General features: G+C 40.7%; 1 protein-coding gene across 3 annotated transcripts in view; it reads right to left on the bottom strand.

Annotated features, from left to right (window-relative positions):
• Positions 1-1,177: 1,177 nt before the first annotated feature.
• Positions 1,178-21,954, bottom strand: part of ccdc88c (coiled-coil domain containing 88C) — a 56,566-nt gene continuing 35,789 nt past the window's right edge. For 2 of the 3 annotated variants that reach the window (XM_054796640.1, XM_054796641.1), the window contains 12 exons: positions 20,617-20,778; positions 20,143-20,420; positions 19,352-19,495; positions 16,664-16,850; positions 16,446-16,591; positions 16,179-16,268; positions 15,195-15,499; positions 11,139-11,222; positions 9,935-10,048; positions 9,213-9,329; positions 8,420-8,658; positions 1,178-6,027 (listed from right to left, as the gene is read on the bottom strand). In XM_054796640.1, coding sequence (XP_054652615.1) covers positions 5,266-6,027; positions 8,420-8,658; positions 9,213-9,329; positions 9,935-10,048; positions 11,139-11,222; positions 15,195-15,499; positions 16,179-16,268; positions 16,446-16,591; positions 16,664-16,850; positions 19,352-19,495; positions 20,143-20,420; positions 20,617-20,778 — 2,628 coding nt within the window. In that variant the 3' untranslated portion in view covers positions 1,178-5,265. Of the gene's footprint in view, positions 6,028-8,419; positions 8,659-9,212; positions 9,330-9,934; positions 10,049-11,138; positions 11,223-13,474; positions 13,885-15,194; positions 15,500-16,178; positions 16,269-16,445; positions 16,592-16,663; positions 16,851-19,351; positions 19,496-20,142; positions 20,421-20,616; positions 20,779-21,954 lie in introns of those variants that run through there. The other variant, XR_008573434.1, reaches the window with a different exon arrangement.

The raw sequence follows: 21,954 nt of genomic DNA, 5'->3' as shown, positions 1-21,954 counted from the left end.
ATCAAAGCCACCTCAAATATGAAAGTGAAAAAATGATGCAGCACACTGGTCCATTTTGTCAAAATGTCATTGTAGTAACTCAAAATGATTCACAGTAGTTTGTGTGGCTCCCACGTGCTTGTACACATGCCTGACGTCGGGGCATGCTCCTAATGAGACTAAGGATGGTGTCCGTAGTGTCCTGGGGGATCTACTCCCACATCTGGACCAGGGCATCACTGCAGTACCTGGACGCATGGAGGAGATTCCAGGAGACAGGTAGTTACTCCAGGAGAGCTGGACAGGGCCGTAGAAAGCCCTTTAACCCTCAGCAGGATCGATATCGGCTCCTTTGTGCAAGGAGGAACAGGATGAGCACTGCCAGAGCCCTACAAAATGACCTCTAGCAGGCCATTGGTGTGAATGTTTCTGACCAAACAATCAGAAACAGGCTCCATGAGGGTGGCCTGAGGGCCCGACCTCCTGTAGTGGGCACCGTAGAGCTCGATTGGCATTTGCCATAGACCACCAGAATTGGCAACTACACCACTGGTGCCCTCTGCTCTTCCCTGATAAGAGCAAGTTCAACCTGAGCACATGTGACAGACGTGAAAGGGTCTGGAGATGCCGTGGAGAACGTTATACTGCCTGCAACATCATTCAGCATGACCGGTTTGGTGGTGGGTCAGTGATGGTCTGGGGAGGCATATCCCTGGAAGGACGCACAGACCTCTACAGGTTAGATAACGGCACCCTGACTGCTATTAGGTATTGGGATGAAATCCTTGGACCCATTGTCAGAACCTACGCTGGTGCAGTGGGACCTGGGTTCCTCCTGGTCCACGACAATGCCCGACCTCATGTGGCTAGTGTATGCAGGTCGTTCCTGGAGGATGAAGGAATTGATACCATTGACTGGCCCCCACGTTCACCTGACCTAAACCCAATAGAACACCTCTGGGACATTATGTTTAGGTCCATCCGGCACCGCCAGGTTGCTCCTCAGACTGTCCAGGAGCTCATTGATGCCCTGGTCCAGATCTGGGAGGAGATCCCCCAGGACATCATCCGTAGTCTCATTAGGAGCATGTCTTTGATTTCCCCCCTCTATAGGGTGATCATTTTCATTTCTATCAAATGATGTGGCATCATTTTGTTACTAATACATCACCCACTTATCAGGAAAGATATTCAAGATCATTTTCCCCCCAGTTTAGATCTGATATGTTTTCGAAGTGTTCCTTTAATTTTTTTGAGCAGTATATTTCAATAATTATTGTTAGTATGATATTTTGTTCAAACATTCAATATTTCTCAATATTTTACTTTCTCTTTTCAACATGGCCTTAATCCTTCTTCATAATGTTACAAGTTTAGTTTTATGTATAGAAGATTCCCTTGGGGCCAACTAAAATTGAGCTGCGGACCACAACATTGCCCCCGGGACACACTTTGGACACCACTGCAATGCCGTGTTTTCGCCATGGCTGCAGTTTCTTACACACTGCCAAAATATGTCAGGCTATGTGGTTTTCAGATGTTTGAGAATAGCTGCAAGGACCATCTTCTCCTGTAGGCCACACTGGCAATGTGGCGGACAACAATGAAATTAACCTTCACTGGTTCTATCGGAAAAACAAAAGTTATTTTAAGAAGCTGAAAAGCTGAGGGTGGTTCTCTGTTTGGTCCATTAGCCAACCTTTTTACAGTCTTCTCATTGTTAACATGAACATGATTTGGAGAGCCAGAAGGTAAAAGGCACAACAAATCCTATGGATAAAGCTTTGGGACATGGCTCTTAATTCTTCAGCATACATGACATCATGGACAATTCTCTATGAGGAATTTCCCTTTTCTGTTGCAGCATAAAGTGCATTAACCGCTGTTAAAAATCTTTATTGTCACAATCTTTCAGAGTGTAGCATAACATCACTTTTCAAAAGAATAGTCTCATCACAGTTGCCCCGTCAACAAGTTAAGTTCCACTCACTTCTCCCATCTGAAGATGTGCTGTGCTTCGGAGGGGTGGACGAAGAAACACACACGCACACACACACACACACACACACACACACACACACACACAAGACAGTCAGATACATTCAAGGGTGTTATTTCAGGCGGTAAAAAATAGCCTTGGGGAATTCAATATATTTTCTTCTGATCAGCAAACACACCAACACACAATCTGCCTTCGTGCAGATGGAATAAAGTGGATTAAAACTCAAGTAGGGGAGTGAAAGTGGCACCACTGATCTAATTTTACACCATCAAGTCATCAACTAAGTACATCTTATTTCTACCATTTTACTGCGTCAAAATCTACATATATTAAACCTTTTCCAGTGGAATTAGCTTCTTTAGGTTTTGACCGGATTACACATCAACTGTGTTTTTTGGTATGAATTTTCAGCTATCACAAATTGAAATGTTACAACCTCCCACCCCTCACAGAAAATAAAAATTAAAATCCAGTTTCATCAACTAAATACATCTTAAAGTCTTATTTCTGCAATTTTAAAGCATCAACATCTAGAAATATTAAAACACATCCTGTAGAAGAATATTTTTTAAAGCAGATTACAGCTGTGTTAGTGGTATGCATTTTCAACTATAGTAAATTAATCCTTAGAAAAGTACCCCTTCCCGCCAAAAAATTAAAAATAAAATCCAGTTTTCTAAGTACAGTTACTGTACAGTGACAATAATTTAGGTTGTTGCATATAGAAATGTGCTTCACATCCCACAGGGGTCAAGAAAAAAAGAAAGGTTCCTGGTCATACCGTTATCTTTACAACTCCAGTGTAAACAAGTTCACGTTCCATGTCATTGTTCTATCTAGTGCTTTCTTGGGGTCTTCGCCGCCCAGGTAGTACAGCCACTCAGCTTCTTAATCATGGAATCGATGAACATCATCACCTGGATACCAAGTTGTCTGCCCGGACAGTCTGACTTTCAGCTTTTGTTGTTGTTCAACTATTTTTATTTTGGCTGTGTGTCAAATCAAATACTTGCGCCAGTATACTTAAAGAGGAATACACTGTATACTTATCTCCTGACAATGCAGTGCTCTCCAAATCGATTAGTTTGCTTTCGTATGGCCAAAGCCCCGTCTCCACCAAAAAGTATAGTTTGGAATAGGTTATGAACACGGATATTTTAAAAAAGGCATATTTTTCTATGCCTTTTGGCCTATCACCCACATTTAAAAGTAGGCTTTTGTCTTTAGAAATTGAACTTTTCTTTAAAATTCTAGCATCAGCGTTTGTGTTTGAACAGGTAAAACAGCTTTTTGGCTCGTCCTAAGATATGTGCAACGTGATCTCATGTTTTTCAATCCTACTGAACAACAGAATGCAACTAATGACGACGACTTACAGGTGCTGATTTAATGTCATGCAGAGGTCAACCCGTGTGTGCAACTTAACTATGTTACTACTATATTTGACAAATGGCAGAATGGGAGACAAGGTCAGCTGTGGTCGCTGTGCTTCAGGCTTCTAATTGGCTTAAAAGGCACATAGGAGCTGGGGAATGTGTTTTTACATGGACAGACATTTTAAACTCACCTGTTGTGTGTGTATGTTTTTTTTACATCAGAGTGGGGGGAAATTGTGCAAAGTTGGAAAGTATTCTTGTTGGTGTGGACATGGCCTTAGTTTGGTAGGTAATAGGAGTGTAATGGTACATGTATTCATAATCTCATTTTTCAGTACAGAACAATCGGTTCGGTAGAGAGACGTACCGATATGCCACACGGTACAAGTGTGCCCTGTGTTACTCTTCTACTCGATAAACAAATACAGTGCAGACCAGTCTTGCGGGCTGTGTGGGAGTCCTGGCAAGGGAATAGCGATAGTTCAGAGACTGGAGACCCGCTTCTGTCATCAAAGTCTCCTGTTTTTTTTTTTTTTTTTTTTACATTTGGCCTTCCAGGTAAAATACATAAACGGACAAAGACAAGTGGATAAGAAAGCAGTGTTCCGGCATTGTTCAGCAGAGACAGGGATCCGGATACAAGCTGGAACTATTCATGCTGCATTTCAGACAATAAGGAACTTCAATAAAAATTGTTTTAAAAAAATAATCACACTGTTCAAACTGTTACCGTTACGCCTGCAAATTACTGTTATATATAATTTCAGATATATTTTTTAAATTATTAGTTCTGAGAATTGTTTTTATCGGATAATTACCTTTTGTTTCATTTGAAAAACCATTTAAGCTATTTACATAAAAGCTAAAAAGTTTTCTTTTGCGCTTTGTTCCCTTATTGTACCCAAAAGAAAGCCAACGGTGACTTTAAACCGAGGTACACGCCAAACTGTGATTATGGCGTACCATTACACCCCTAAAAGTAAGATATCACAGTATTCTCCGAGCATGATTGATGATTGCCATACCATGGCTTGTTGAACTGCACTTCTCAGTGGCTTAAGTGGAACTAGTGTGGACTCGGACTGTCCATTCTTTTCCCAGTAAAGTGTCACACAGGAAAGTGTTGCACGCTGAGACAGAAACTAAAGGCCGTTCGTTGTTTAACCGGGACAAACCCTTCCAATCTCCACCGAGAGCCAGGTACGTTTAACTACTGGATTTATGCTTCATTTGTTTTTGGTGATTTTCCCCTCAGCTTTCTGTTGAGTTTTGCTAACCGTCGCCTGGGTTTGCTTGCATTTGGTGACGCCATATCTGTAATTTGGTGTGTTGGAGCAGTTGGCGCTCACACTCAAGTGAGGTGCACCACAGCAGAGTCCACTTCCATTCGAACCTAGACCCATCTCTCAGGCAGACTCCACTAGTCCACTAGTTTGGTCCAGGGTTCAGCAGATTGCTTTGGTCAAGTGTGAACACAAAGTTCTTTTTTTAACCAAAGAAAACATGATAAGTGAGAACGCACCCTTTGTTTTGAAATCCAAGAGCAATATCTAATAGTCACTTGTCATGACACAATCCTTTGGTGGCTCCTTCGTTGATAAACAACCTTTCCATGTAGGCTTCGACTGTTTGCTGGATTGCAGTCTCCAGTTCTGTTGTGGACCCAAAAGAGAAGCATCAGCTTTCAAAATGAAAGCCAAACTCCAAGAGGTGTTTTAAAATCCGGCTTCATTTTTTTGGGGGGGATTTTGCCACTTCCAGTTAAAGATGAACAACACTTGTGACTGTTGCCATGTTGTCCACATTGGAAAGACTGGGAAAGCCATATATACTGCATGTGTCTGAGAGTTTGAGACCTTTGGTTCCCATCTCCAGACAGCAAGCTTGATACTTGACTGGCTGCAGTATTCAGACACAGCCGTATTCATACCACACAGTCTGGGGGTCGTTGTTAGGGTCAGGGGACGCCGGTGTGCTTTTTGGGCGTTCGACAGAGCTACATTCTGGCCTCTCTCTGTCTCTATTTTGATAGGAGTCACCTGAGTGCCCCTCTACCCGCTCCAAAGCGTCACCCAGTTGGGTAGCAGGTACGGCCCTCACAGGGGTTACCATGGCAACCTCCCCACGGTGATGGTAAGATGAGGGGGCGCCATTATGCGACACAGGAGTCCGCCCTCTGTCGCATTCTCTCTCCACGTGTCTCTCGGTCTGCAGAGTGAGAGAAGACGAGTGGTGAATGGGTGAGGTCAGGAAGCTGCCATCGCCGTGCTGATTGGTTGAACCGGGCAAACGGGCAGAGAGTGGCCTCTCTCTTCCACTTGCCCCTCCTCCCTGCCGTCGAATGATCGAATCTGACTGGTTAGGGGAGCCTCCATTTCCGTGAAAACTGTCCGGCCCATTGGAGCGGAGCAAATCAGCAGAGGCCAGGCTGAACGTCCTGCTAAGTGACCGGTTGGTTCTCTGCGTTATCGGTCGACCTGAGGCTGGAGATTGACCAACAGGCTGTCGGGGTGACGGCTTAACACTCTGACCCGGTCTCTGGTTTGATGTCTGTACGGTGGGCGTGACATAACTGGTGGGGGTGATTTGATCACTGCTGGTGGGACCTGATGGGGCTGGACTTCTGGTGAAGTAATCCTTCATTAAGTCCTCTCTGCTTCCAACTGAAACCTAATTGAGAACAAAAAAAAAATATTTCCTTCTGGTTATTCATGTATTGGAGTGCATCGTAAACACTTTTATTTCAATTAATCCTGAATATCCAAATCAATTATTTATTTTTTTACAGTTACATCATTTTTCTTGTAACTTTTTAATTTTGTTTTGACTTTTACGTGTGGCCTTAATCATCCTTAGTAATGCAGGTTTTTAATCTTACTAAAAAATTTTTTTTTTAAATGCTTCGGTCCATCAAACAATGACCTGCAAGCTGAAAATGAAATGAAAATGAAAAAAAAAAACCTTTGATGCAGGGGTGTTTATTCCATCCACTAATCTTATTAACTCAAGCTTTTCAAATAGATCTTATTCCCATCTCTAGACTACAAGGGCCACTCATTCCCCACGGGACCATCAGTGAGAATTATTATGGGTGGTATGTTTGGTGAGAAGGTGAATGTTCAAGGTCAGGCACGTGGCTGACTGGAATGTACTGGTTGGATTTGCAGGCAGGAACAGATTAGATGTGCCAAAAAGCACTATTATAAAACTTAAGCATGCCAGCAAATGAAGTTTGCTCAGTTGAAAACCACATGTCATTGTGGCAACAGTGCACCTGAACTTCACACATTTTGAATGACAGTGGACTGTGTGGGTGGCAACTTATGAAACGTAAACTCATGACTGAAGAAAAAAAGGTTTCCTTAGTTACGGTTGTGGTCAAAAGTTTACATACACTTGTAAATAACATAATGTCACGGTTCTCTTGAGTTTCCAGTTATTTCTACAACTCTGCAACTTTTTCTCTGATATAGTAGTTGGAACAGATACTTCTTTGTCACAAAAAACATTCATGAAGTTTGGTTCTTTCATGACTTTATTATGGGTCAACTGAAAATATGAAAGGGATGATCACAACTATATAAAAAATATAAAACTAGAAATGCCCCTGATTTGTATGTTGGCTGTGCATTATTTTAATCCTAAAATTTGATTACAAATGTATACATTCATTTCAGGGTGAGGGTGGGATGAAGTAAATTAATGGCCTTTTCTTTTCTTTTTTTTTCTGAAATGTATGGTTAAACAGTGTCCACACTGTTACATGTTGTCCACGCTGTTACCCTTGCATTTTTTACATTAATTACATAAAATGCAATAATATTATTTTAATTGTCTTTGTCGTGAATGAACTGAACACCAGACATTAGTTAAAAACAGGACCCAAGTCCATTGAACTTTCTTTTTATTGCAAATGAAAAGTGTCGATTGTACATTCTGCTTAAAAAAAAGCATGCTTTTTTTCCCACAATAATGGATATTTATGAGGGGTGTCACAAGATTAAAACATGACAATGTTTCTCACAAGCTATGTCGCGGGACGAGGGCTGTGAGCAATGGCATACTGTGAATGATAATTCACGTAATATGGAAGTGGCAGTGCGCGAGGCAGGATTGGAAGCACACATTAAGGTGCTTCATACACACTATGAACCTTGCAATCCTACCTGCACTACTTCCAAGTGTCACTCGCCCGCAACGTGCGACTGTTTTTTCGTCGGTGATCAACAGCTGCCAAAGTCCAAGCTGAAGCTGTAGTAATTCTACATTTGATCAAAGTTACTTAAAATTTGTCAGATCAAAACATGTTCGCTGCATATGACCGCTATCAAAACGTGTGATAGTAGAGTCTAATTCGGACCTACTTCTTGGTACGACACTCTACGCATCATGGGAACTATAGTTCTTTTAGCGTAAACCTGAACATAATCTACTGCAATCTATTTTACATGTGTCTTTAACTAACTACACATCAACATAAAATGGTTAATTGTAGTAGTTACAACTGCCGTCATTACTTTAACTAATCATTTTTAGTTTTTGTATGCATCCATCCATCCATCTTCCATGCCGCTTAGCCTCACTAGGGTTGCGGGGGTATGCTGGAGCCTATCCCAGCTGACTTTGGGCGAGAGGCAAAGTACACCCTGTTCGTCTTGTTCTCAAGAACCCAATATCGTGCATCGTCTCATTTCAGAGCTGACTGTATCGTGGCACCCCTAATATTTAGTGATATTTAAAAAAAATACTTTTACGGATCAAATAAGGGACATTTTAGGTCTTCAAAAAAGCATGAAGAACACTATGAATAAAGATGAAAATGCCTCATAACAGTATGGACATGTTGCATGCCAAAAATTTGGTCATAATTATTAGATTTCAATATCCTGACGTCAACCAATATTTTTTTTCTTGTTGTCTAATAAGCTCTCATTCAGACAATAAGAACAATTATTGCAAAGTAAAACTTTTTTTTTTTAAAGCCACAGTGCTGAAATGGCACCGAGTAACTCATATGCAAGACAATTACAGGTTATTGATTACAGGTTATTTATTTCCTCACCATTTGTGGTGACTTCAAGTTGCTCTCTTGCAGAAACTCCTCCAGTGTCACCATTTCACTTCCAGGAGATGAAGGTCGTGGCCTATTGCTGTTCCTCCCTCCACGTTGTGGTTGGGCCCGCTGGGGTACGTGGTCATATGGGAGGGTCACACTACGTGACAAGGTCTGGTGTGATTGACTAAGGCCCATGACATCATCGCTGGACAGACTACCTGGCCAGAGCTGACAGTCCGATGCATCTAAAAGAGAAACACATTGAGAAAAATCTTAAAGGGGACCTTTTATGCTTTTCTGACCTATAAATGTTGTATTCTCGTGTTAAACGATGCCAACGTATCAGATAATGAGGTTTCCGCATTTGGAAGTGAGACGTGAAAGCAGTTTTGGACGGCTCTGCACGCTGTGTTTTACAGTTTTTGGTTTTTTTTTACGTCAATGCAACCCCGTACTTCCTTACATGGGCATGACCAGGAAAACGCTGTAGGCTTGCCTTCCTTCAATATTAATGAACAGATTTTTTTCGTAGTTAGAGCAGAAAAAACCTGTTTATAACATTCTGAACACAGTTGTTAAAATTATTAGAGCCATCTAGACATGAAATAACACCCCTATAATCAACTTTACACTCCTATTATTCCTTGTTTACACCACATTGCGCAGGCTATGGGATCAATGCAGGGACATAAAAGATGGTCATCGCTAGCATAGCGAGATAAATAGTTAGCCTCTCCAATGTACTGATTCTACACTTAAAGTGTTTCAAACAGAGTGGAGAAGAAGGACAAACTAGTACCTTTGCAGTTGACAGGTGAGTTCGAGCTGGAGGTGCGGTGACTGACAGCTGATCCCGGACGACCTCCCATGTGACCATGGGCACCAAACACAGTATCGTCTTCATCAAAGAACATACCTATAATATTTAGCAAGCATGGTCATTAATACAGACATGTTTTTTCAGGTCTGGTGTCATACTTCTATTGTAATTATTATGAAGTGAATGCTAAAGAATTTTTTTTTTAAATCCCACATTTACTGTAATTCCAAATATGAATGGATCAGCTCCACATTTCTCAACCAATTCAAACCATTCCAGTGTCAAAACCTTGAGCTCATTCAGTCTATTTTCCACATCCCCAAAATTCCCACTTTCCCAAAAATTCCACAATTTAAAAACACAAATGCCCTTTGATCTGAATAATTCTTACAACTTCCACATTTCTCAACCCATTCAAACCAAACCATGTCAAAACATTAAACTCATTCAGGCAATATGTTTCCAACATTCCAACAACCGGTTTTCATAGAATTCCACATTTTCAGGCAAAAAAATTCCCACTGAAATTAATACCACTTTTTCATATTCCTCAACTCGTCCAGGCTAACAATTTTCTACATCCTAAAAATTCCCACTTTTCCCATAATTCTACATTTACAGTACAGCGGTGTCATCAGTTCTGCTTCAGATCTTCAGCATTAACACGGAATTTCACAGAAATGACCTTCTCTGGTTATTACCTCTAGGTCTGCAGCTGGCGCCTTGTTCCAGTGGAGAACTGGAGCTGCTTAGGGTGAGTGACGATGACTGATGGCTTGGGGTGGAACTGAGAGCTTTGTGGGTTTGAGCTAGGCCTAAAACGCACACACACACACACAGTGTTACTCTAATACTGCAAAAATTACTAAATTCCAGTCTCAAATGCACAACCTTTGTCAGCAACCAGCTCTAGCATGTCAGCAACTCAGCGTACATAGCAAGGCCCATTAAACATGGTTGTATGGGTTTGGTGTGTAAGAATGTGAGCCTTAACCTCGAATTTGTCAAATAGTATAGGAGATGAACTAATACAGAACTTGTCCAAATACTTTCTTGATGTATTGCGTGAGAACAACAAACAGGAACATAACATATGCATTATACCATTTGTGGATTGATATACAGTGTTCCCTCGCTCTATCGTGGTTCACTGCCATGAGTTCGTGGAATTTTTTTAGTTCTTCTTTTTAAAATTTTTTTTATTACAGCGTATCGACGGTGTTACAGGCCAAACCCGGTCCTTTAAGAGGAATTACACTGTTAGAAGTTGAGTGTCTCTCTTCCCTCGGGTGTCTGTCTGTTTTCTGCGTCCTGATTGGCTGTAAACCACTGTCAATCAATCTCCTTTGTGCCGGCCTGCGTGTCTCCTGTGTCATCGCTAGCTTGCTTGCTAGCTAGCTTGTGAATTGAATCTTAGGTTCGAAGGACTGCAGCAATATGTTTTAACAAGGATACAAAAATGCTACAGTACAGCGGAACGGCGCCAGTCACAGGAGAAAAAAATACGTGTGAGTCAATTCCTAGTGTCCTACCTGTAGGTTGATCATTACAATTCAAACGAACGTTTGAACTTCTTTGAGAGTGTTTAAACAAGCGAGAAATGTGGTAAAATGTGTGTCTGAGAAAAGTGTATAAAGTGTATGGTGAGGGCTTTTACAACCTTAAAACATATATAATCATTGTAAAAAAAATTAAGTTGGCTACTTCGCAGCTTTCACTTATTGCGGGCTATTTTGGGAACCTACCCCCCGTGATTAAACGAGGGAACACTGTAGAGCTAAAACAATTCTTGTGCGTGTACAAATAAATGTTACATTATCAGCATCTCCTCAATAAGTAAAAAAATTGAGCATCAAATTATTGCTGGCAACATTCACATTTGAATGGCATAACATTAATAATCACCTTGTCCATGTACATCTTCGCCAATGACACTGCTGTCTCCAGCCGTGCTGCTGCGACACAGCCCTCGTCCTCTGTCTATCAAACCTGCAGACCAATCAAAGGACAAATTACACAGTTTGTGGGAATCCAGACACGCGGGTGCAATACTTTAACCAGGACGCAAGCGACAACAGCAAGCACATTGGGGCAAGAAAGCAGGGACATTTTGGGATATGTGTGTGATCGTATGCATGATTAGTTCAAGCACAGCATTGAGAATACAGTACTTACACTTATTATGGCTGGCCTTAGCTATTGCCTAGGTTTAATGCTTGAACATAATGACCAGAGTTTGACATTTCTGACATTGTTGGGGTACAAGACAGTATTTGTAACGGAGGCAGTCATGATATACAAATAGGTTGTAATTTAGTTAGTCCAGAGGTTTAGAAAAAAAACACTCCTTTGAAGGGATTTTACAAGATCCAAGACACCTAAATTGAATTAAATCCTAGGCTCCCAAAATGAGGTACGCCAATTGTTTTAGGGGGTAGATGAATAAAAATGTAAAACAATTGGCGCCAAACATTCACAATGATGAGTGCACCTGAATGCCTCAGAGCGCCTGCACAGCGCAGACAGCACAGAGCAGAAAGCGGGAAGGAGACAGAGCATGAAGTTCTTCATTATATAAACAAAAAAGTAAGTTTGATGATTATGTTGTGAATTGAGAGGGTTTAATCGTGAAGATTTTAATTTATATTGGTGTTCCAGTGGTGAAAACCTGTCACTGTGTGTGCGTGTCTGGATGAGAGAGTGTGAATTCCCTTGAAAACGAGACTTTATCACTGGTTGTATGTATTTTTGTACTTTGCATACTGGTTTATCATGTTTGTTACACTTTCCCCTTCAATTTGGTATCAAATTAATATGCACGCTTCAGTCATTGCGAGTGAGCACAAAAGTTCAAATTCAATCCATTCCAACATCAGGCTGGAATAAAGGATATGTAGGACAATTACTTACCTGTCAGTGCTCATGTGAAACTTTATCAAAATCTGGCCATGCAAGAGACAATTACTTATCAGATGAATGAACCAATTAATCATGTTCAATATTTCAAGTTAAGATTTAAAAATGGTTTACATTTTTTAAGTGTGCAGAGTAGGGGTACAGGTGAAATGCCTTAATGGGTATGCAACTGTGAAAAGTTTGGGAAACACTGGACTATGAACTTGAATGCATCCTGTGTTATGATCCCTCAACAGACATAAACTAAACAGAACTAAAGAATAACTGAAGATAATCTGTCACTCTGTGTTATTTGGAGTGAAAGTCCAGGTAAGGTCCAGCGAGTTAACTTTTGGTCTAACTTTTGGATATATGACACTGGCTGAACCTTTTATGACATAAAAAGAGCACACTTCCAAATAGTTACTTATATTGTAAAGTGTATATGTAGTCTCAAAACAAAATTAAACACGGCCTGCACAGAAAATAATGTGACCATAACCTCCAAAAAGGGCACCTGCTAACCAAAATGGCCGACTACCTGTGCATCGTACAGAATGTGGTCTTTGATGATTTTTGTGCATCCTGTCATGATGAACATGTGAACAACTTTCCGCAGGACACACGTGCTCACAATATTTAATTTCCGAAGCTGTCAAAAAGGTGATTTAGCTGCCAGAACAGTAATAATAATAATAATTACAGGAAAAACAATTTCAGAAGATCCCTTTGTCACCTAAAGAAACACGTTTTTCTTTAGATTTATTTTATAGTTTAGCAAATCTTGAGCCACACTGGATTGATATTAGCATATTTCACTAATTAAAGTTGATTTATTTCTTACATTTTTCTATATGCAACCCTCAGTGGAAAAAGTTAAGACACCCACAGTTAACACTGTGCTTAAAGCTAGTCGTCATATGAGAGGCTGTGCAAGGCAAACGCAGTCAACTCACATGTTATCTGTTCACAGCTAACAGATGAGACCAGTTTAGCAGAGAGCTGACAGGTTATATGCTAGCAGTTGCTGTGGTACCGCCTCTTTGCACTGACTTCAACCGAGACGGATTGCTGCAGGAAGGCTTTGTGAAGCAACCACAATTACAAACACAAGTGCCTGATTCAATGCGACTCTAATTGGTGTCACAAATCCTCAAACATGAAAGGGCTGGCAAAGCAAATACACGCAAACAAATCATCTTCATACACATAACAATTGAACTTAAAGGGCAAGGCATGCAGGCAAGTTTTTTGTGCTGTGACAATGGTGGCGTGTGCTTATTCTTTCACACACGCACAGGCGCACACATATGCGCACACAGACACACACACGCACACACACTTACTAGTATTTCTGGCCGCCCATAACTGCAAAATTCATCTCTTTTGTGAGTGCTTTGATTTGTTGGCTCGAGGAATTCTGCTTGCTTGTGTGGGTGTGTGTGTGTAATACTTGTATACATATTGTGCAAAAGTTTGTGAGATGCACTGAATGTGGATGAGAACTGATGATGATGATGAAAACTATGGTTAAAAAAATGACGAGGAAGAAGATGGTATTATAAAACTCCATTGGCAGAGACAGACGGGCTAGTGATGATGTCAGCTGTGATGTCAGTGGATGACCAAAATCGTAGTCGTCTGCTGAGAGAAAGGGAAGGGCGGGAGGCAGTATCGGAGGTAGGGGAGAGGGATGGAAGGAGTTTGTCTTGACTTTTACTGCGAAGAAAACAGAAACGTTTCTGGGCAGGAGGAGCTAAGGGGTGGAAACATGGAGAGAGTGAGAGGGAGAGAGCGATGGAGAAAGGTAGAGAAAAATCATAAAACAATAGTGAGTTCATGAAAATAAATCTGTTCAAAAGCTATTGAATACGTGATGAAATGTAATGTAAAAAGGTGGCTAACATGCAAGATGCCAATTTATTCATACAAAAAAAAGGAGTGATGTTCAATGAATGGATGCAAAACTGTCATACCATCATGCATGTAGACCAGAGATGTCCACACTTTTTTCAATATACTAAGAAGTTATATACATTTCAAGAAAAAAAACAACAACCCGCATGTAAGTTAGTATAGTAAAACCCTTTTAATTCAACATCCCTCAGATTGGCTAACTGTTGTCATAAGCGATTGTCTTCTGTCTTCGAGTGGCTAAAAATCTTTAAATGGGTGCATTTTGTTAGTTGTCATGATAGAAACCAGGTTAATACTGCCCTGCATTTATTTTGAAGCTTACTTTGCGCTGAGCAGGAAGTCACTGTATCCACATTTTAATGTTATTTAATGTTTTAGTGAAACTACACCCTAATTTTGTTGCTGTTCCCAATGTGAGAGTGCAAGTAAAAGACACTCAGTTCTATCTACCATCTGGTTTATTGAGTACAAACACACAGCAGTTGTGGAAAAGGGGATGAAAGAACAGCTGAAAAGTCTACCGCAAAATAAGAAAGGCCTTTTGGACATCCTCTGTGTGAATTTCTCTTGGAGATAAATAAAATATCAATCTATCTATGTATGCTAAAGCTTTGAAGGTAACTGGCAGTTCATTTCCCGTTACTACACTGCTTAGCAATAATGAAGTAGTTGGCAATTTTAACGCATGCCGAGGTGAAGTCGATATTTTCAGTCATTTTTAGTCCTTCTAATGGTCATAAGTACTTACTTACGCTCATCGACTACACTTCTACAATCAACAAAGATCTAAGAAATACATATTCATGGTATGGGTACTCTTGCATAGTAATCATTTGAAAAAAAAAAAAATCCTAAATGTTTCCATGTAACACATCCGTGCACCTGACAACAGTATTAAACAAGAAGGCAAACTCTGATGTTACAAATTGCTCCAATTAAATACAACTTCCACACTATGTAACAAACGCAAATGACAACAAAAAAACTGCTTAAAAATATCTAAAAATATATACTAATCAAATCACTTTGGCTGGTACTTGTAAATGTGCCCTGAACATGTAACATGCAATGAGTAATGCTTTATGTGTAGAAATTTTCTTGTAAGTACTGCTAGAAAAGCATATTGTGTGATAGTGTGTGAGTGTGTACCTCGGCTGATGGGTGTCAACACTGGACTCTGGGGGAACAGGCTGGGACTGGCGCAGTTGTTACCATGTTTACTGTGGGTGTGGCCATTGTCTTGGGAATCACTTCCTGTCCTCTGGGGAGGTGGGGGTGGGTTTTCTGGGGGGAGTAAAGGCGGGGGTGCAGGTAGGGGAATATCGGGGGCGCTCTTGGCTCGTTCTCGGTCTTTGGCCCCTTCCTTGTCTCGGTCGCCGCCTCGTTCCCTGCTGCTGTCCTTTCTTGGTTTGATGAGTTTAGCCAAAGCTTTGGCTCCAGACCACTGACTCCTCCTGACAAAACACAGCATTTATTCCATGTCATTTATTAAAAGAAATTACATTTGAAATATTCTGTGTGTGTGTGTGTGTATATATATATATATATATATATATACACACAGTATATATATAGATACACACACACACACACACACACACACACACACATATATATAGTATATACATACATACACACACACACACACACACACACACACACACACACACACACACACACGTATACGCATTCATATATATGTGTAAAAGCTTTGGGATTCCAGCAAACCACGGTGAGAGCCATTATCCACAAATGGCGAAAACAAGGAACAGTGGTGAACCTTCCCATGAGCGGCTGGCCACCAAAATTACCCAAAGAGCGCAGCGACAACTCATCCAAGAGGTCACAAAAGACCCCACAACAACATCCAGGGAACAGCAGCTCGTCTCAATTTTGCCAGACAAGACAAAAGTTTAACTAGGGCCATGTAGGTATGGATTTTTTTCTCCCTTAATAATAAAAAATTTCATTTCAAAACTTTATTTTGTGTTCAGTTCAGTGTTGCCACACTTTGGACACCCCTGCAATAAGGTAAACAGAACATTGTGACAAACATGATTAATCATGAGTTCCTAGTCCCACATTTTATCGTCTGTAAAAAAAAAAAAATAGTAACAATAAAAATAAACTTACTTTTTTGGTGTGGGGTCATAGAACTTGTACTGATCCATGATCTTCTCTTCTAATTTCTCTTTCTGACGACGAAGAGCGTTCAGCTTATCGCTAATCAAGTAAAAGGAAAGAAAGAAAGACATTTTTTATAATCAATCTACAGAAACAGCTTTTCTTTGTTGATGATCAAATTTTATGCCATTTGTTTTAGACAGGTTAGTGCAAAAATATTACGTCTTCACAGTGTCTGATCAATACGCTAGATTGAGCAAAGTAGCAAGTAATTACATGTAGAGCTTCTGTTCCTGGTGATAGAGCTCTTTGCTCTCCATGCTTCTCTCCAGCAGGGTGTGGTTCTGCTGACCAAGAAGGTTGATCTGACTGAGGAGGTGATGGTTTTCTTCTTCAAGGTTCCCTTTCAGACGGCTTAACAGCTGAATCAACACACATGCGTACAGGAGTTAAACTCATTTAAATCTTGGAATGAGTATTGTAGGTCTATTTACCTCACAGTGGTTGTCTAGTTTCGTCATTGTGATGTCCAAGCCCTGGTGCTTCTCCATGAGCGAGTCATATTGTGCCATCCAGCGACTTACTTCCAGCTGGGCTGAGCTTAATGAGCCCTTCAGTTCGTTCATCCGCTGCTGGAGCTTGTCGTACTGCTCCGACTGCTGGGATTGGCTATGTGATAGCCTAAAGGTTGAAGAGGAATCAGAAAATAAATATAGGTATAGCCAATCCAGAGGCTGCACGATGGTCTAGTTGGCCACACAGTCATAGTCAGGAGATCGGGAAGACCTGGGTTCGACTCTCCGTTCTTCTGTGTGGAGTTTGCATGTTCTCCCCGTGCGTGCATTCCAAAAACATGCATGTTAGGTTAATTGGCGACTCTAAACTGTCCATAGGTATGAATGTGAGTGTGAATGGTTGTTTGTCTATATGTGCCCTGCAACCAGTCAAGGGTGTACCCCGCCTGTCGCCCGAAGTCAGCTGGGATAGGCTCCAGCATACCCCCGCAACCCTAATGAGGAGAAGTGGTATAGAAAATGGATGGATGGATGGATAGCCAATCCAGATGACAATCTCAGAGACAATGTTGCATGTGCATTTGTGCTCTCAAAACATACAGTATACTGAAATAGAGCACCTGTTTGAGTTGAGTTGTGCTTTATATCTGCAGTAATCTCTGCCTAGTCGTGGTTTGGCATTTGCTGCCCTGCATATTTGTGAATTTCTGTCTCCTAATTTCAACTGTAAATAATTTGTTGTTGTTTTTTTTACATAAATAGACTATCTGGAGGAAAAAGCCAATGAACAGACCATCCATTTACTATATACTGCTTGACTTCATTTGGGTCACTGGTACGCTGGAGCCTATCACAGCTGACTTTGGGTGAAAGACAGGGTACACCCTGGACTGGCCGCCAGCCAATCGCAGGGTAAATAAAGACAAACAACCATTCACACTCACATTCATACCTATGTACAATTTTGAATCTGTAATTAACCTATCACAGCATTAAATTAAAACCACAAAATGAGCACTGACTCACCATCGGTACAATAATAGTGTGGTTTGATGTGTGTAGGTAACTGACAGAGTGTTTTTACTGGATCGGTTGGGAATGGCAACGTCTTCATCACTATTATGGAAAGTTATGTTTGTTACTTTTCATTTCCAACAAGATGAAACTACCAATTTGTCTCTGAACACAAAGAACATGCAAGTAATTTGGGCTCATGAGCATGGAAGCAACAAGAATGAGCGACATGATCGCGTGCACCCAACTTTGACCCCCATGTGACGTAAGAGTGAAATTTAATAAATAAATAAAATGAATTTTTAAAAAGTATTATTTTTAGAATAAAGGAATCACCCTTATTTCCAAAAATAATATGAATTGCCATAAAATTCAATGTAGTTATTTACAAAACTATTTACTGATCGATCAGCCACCGATCAGTCTCAGCATATTTCTGTTGAAAGCAATTTATCAGCATATGTCAATCACGTGCTGTTCCACAGAAAGCGGACGATCACCTCTTTCTTGTACTATTCTAGCCTGCAGTGATTCCTGTGTGCATTGTAGTGTCTAGTTAGAATGTCTTGGGTCGCGCCTCCTTCCCACTGCACAGGCGTGCCAAAACCAAGACAAACATGTCTGTCTTGTGGACCTTGCCTATCATTTGTTAGAGTGATATAAAGTTTGCATGCCACAAAAATATCTGGCGGGGATAGCGTGTTAAAAAACTTTAATACAGCATTTGAAGAACAAACACTTGACGAAGTATGGTAAGTTTTCAAGGCTCACAAGTTCATTGGACAAGATGCCCAGTGGTGGAAGACACCGGGTTGCCAACTGCTCTCTTACTTGGAGCCCCGTAACTATACTTGGAAGTCCTGCTAGAGCGCCACCAGACAACTCACATGCAAAGTCTCCTTAAAGTAGGCGTCTCATCCTCTGTAAGTTTCAAAAGTGATATATGGTCTCTTAAAAAAGTAAGGAAAATATGTTTTTGTTTAAATTAAGGTTATTTTATGGTTCCTTTTTTCATATCATATAGCCAATAACAGGGGTGCAGCCCAGAATTGTGGGCCTCATGAAAAAAAAAATTACTTTGCTCCCAACCTCCCCCGTTTTATTTTTAAATAATGACATATTTTTTGGTCCCCTTGGCAGTTGGGGACCTTGGAATTGTCCTTTTCCCGGCACCCTGGCCAATGACGCTCATAAATAAATTGAAACATTTCTACCTAAAGCCATGTGATCAGTATCGGTACGGTGTCGCCCGATTTCACTCATGGATGATCGGTATCGGAATTGGTAGAGTAAAACCCTGATCGGAGCACCCCTACTATTTATAAAAAACTTGGTTTATCCGTGACATACGCATTCACTTTCAACATTTGCCCATTTCACTGCTTGTGATTTGAATTGTCTTCTGTTTATCTAAAATTGCTTTGGTTAAGGTTTTAGCTGACAATCTTGCGTTTATGTGGATGCAGTTACGTGGATGTACGGCATGTGTATATTGACACAAGCATGCACAGCAGTTACCATAGCAAAACTAATGCAACCACGCTTTCCCCCTGTACTGGGGTCCGGTGGATTTAAAAGAATAATAATAACAATCCACACGGTGCAATTACAACTGTTGGAGCTGATTGTAACAGTCAGTGAGTGTTTGTATACCTATCCACATCAGCTTTCAGCTGAAGGTTCTCTTGCTGCAGTAGTCGATTCTTCTGGTGCTCAAGGTTTAGCTCCTCTCTCTCTTTCTGACCACGTCCTTCTAGCTCCTCCCATTTCTCCTTCTGCTGTAACAAAGCGCAATACCTGCAGAAAGTCCCACATAAATTAAATATTGATATAACAATTAGTATTTAGCCTCACTGGCTAGACCCAAATCTAATACTTCCACGAGTGCTCTTCCTTAAGTGGCTATGTTGCGATTTGTGCACTTATTGTACGTTCTTACACTTCAATACGTATACTATGCGCTCAGAATGCTAAGTGGAAGTATGGTGGGCAAAGTGAAACACAATTTGTGCACTCAGTTCCTGTGTGTGTCCATTTTGACAATGTAGTGCTGTCCCTAATCGATCAACTGTTGACAATTGCAATACTTATCCGCTTCCTCCTCTTCTCTTCTTTTTAATTGTGAATTGCAACCATTCGAGTTGGGCTGTGTTTCAATTGATGCACTTCCGTACAGTACATACTGTGTATACTGTGTACTAAGCTCCTGAGGGTGTGGATTTTGACAGCTTACTACTATCACAAGTCGATTACTGTCAGGCATTAACCAGAAATGATGATTTATCCACTCTTCTTCACTCCTCCTAATTTTGAATTTCAACCACTTGTGTTCGTCCCAGCCCTTCCACTACGAAGCCAAGACGTCAACTATTGAGGGTGGTAAATGGTGCACCATTTATGGACACTTTTGCAACTTTTGTATTCCAGCTGAGTTGAACACTTACTTGCTGTGTGTTGTTCTGTGTTCGGCCTCTAGCGCCCTCTGCTTGACTTTCAGAGCGGTGTGTTGACTGATCAGCTGCTCGTACTCTTGCGCTTGCCTCTCATGAACGCTCAGCAGGCGCTCATGGTCATTGAGAACACTTTCTCGCCCTCGCCATGCCTCCTCACGCTGTCTCTGCCAAGACTCTATCTCTGTCTCTAAGGCAGTGACTTGGCCCTGCAGCACGGCATTTTGGGCCATTAGCGATGCACTCTGGGAGGACAGTGTGGAGTTTTCCACCTAGGAAACAATAGTATGTTAAAATGAAGTATGTTTACGTCAATTCAAAATACCCCAATCCAAAAAAATAACAAGTATTTTATACATGTTAACACACTGGGGAATGTTATGTTTATGTTTTTCTACATTTTTATGTGAGTATAGTGTTACAAGACCGCACAAAACAGATTTGAAACTTCATAAACAATCTGTATACCTGAAGTTTGGCTGTCTGAGTATGTAGAGATGTGTTCTGCTCCTGCAGTGTTGTAGTGTGCCGCTGCAGTGTTGCCATCTGATTGTTCAGTGAAGTGTTCTGGTTCTCCAGTTGTTTCAGCTGTTCCTTTAACAAACAGCTCTGAGTCTGAAGCGAGGCATTCTATGGAAAATAGTGACACCATTAACAATTAGAAGAGGGAACATTGTCATAATATGTCTGATAAAATGCAAAAAAAATGCTGATTGAAATGAAATATAATAGACAAATAGATAGAGCTACATTAAAGGTGCGTTCACATTTTGTTACACCTTGGCTGGGGGGAAAAACCAGAGGCCTAACATAAGATGGAGAGGTCCCAACTCTTTAGACTCCCAAAAGCCCAATATAGTAGACATAATAACAGAAAATTAGCCATTAAGTAAGACTCGTGCTCGTGTGTGTTGCAATAAATGTGTTCTAGATTTATAGACAGGAAGTGACGTCGGGTGTTCAGAGTTGAGTTGTAGCTGGATTATGGCCACAACAGTAGCCTGTGTTATGATTAATTATTATTATTATTATTATTGTTGCTATTATTGTGCTATAATTCAAACCTGCAATAAAAGCCTGTTGTTCTGGCAATCAAGTCTGGAGCTTGTCTCACCAAACATTACTAGTGACACCAAGTGACCAGTGTAGAATACTGTATTCCATCAATGTCTGAGAATGCCATATACAGTCGTCCCTCGCCACTTCGTGGTTCGAAAATCTCACCGTCACTCTATTGTGTTTTTTCAAAAAATGTATTACTAAATGACCGCTGTTTCGTGGATGACTTTACATACATTCGTCCCTCACCACTTAGCGATTCGAGCATCGTGCCCTTCTATTGCGTTTTTTCAAAAATTCACAAAAAAATATTGCTCTTTTGTGGTTGACTAGGACTATGACTATGACAAATTTTACATATTCTTGGTCTAAATTAGGCATTTTGAGCATATGAATGACTGAACTAAAATACAAATACAGTTTAATGAATTAAAGGAACTGTAGTCTACACTGGCCACTAAATGTCACTTGTTTCCCATGCACCACACTTCAGTAACAACAATAACAATAATAATAACAAATAATCATCATCATAATAATAACACGGGGTACTGTTGTGGCTAAAATTCAACTCTGAATTCCTGACATGACTTCCTGTCCACATGTCTGAAAGACATTTATTGAAACACAGAGGAGCATGAGTCTTATTTATGTCTTAAATGGCTTGTTTTCTCTGATTATATCTACTATATTGGGTAATATGAGTGTAAAGGTAACAATAGCGATGTTATTCTATGTCGAGAAGGA

The sequence above is a fragment of the Dunckerocampus dactyliophorus genome, chromosome 13 (assembly GCF_027744805.1).
Source record: "Dunckerocampus dactyliophorus isolate RoL2022-P2 chromosome 13, RoL_Ddac_1.1, whole genome shotgun sequence".
In the NCBI taxonomy this organism is placed as follows: Eukaryota; Metazoa; Chordata; class Actinopteri; order Syngnathiformes; family Syngnathidae; genus Dunckerocampus; species Dunckerocampus dactyliophorus.
Note: the sequence above shows the minus strand (reverse complement) of the source record. Positions and strands in the feature narration are given on the sequence as shown.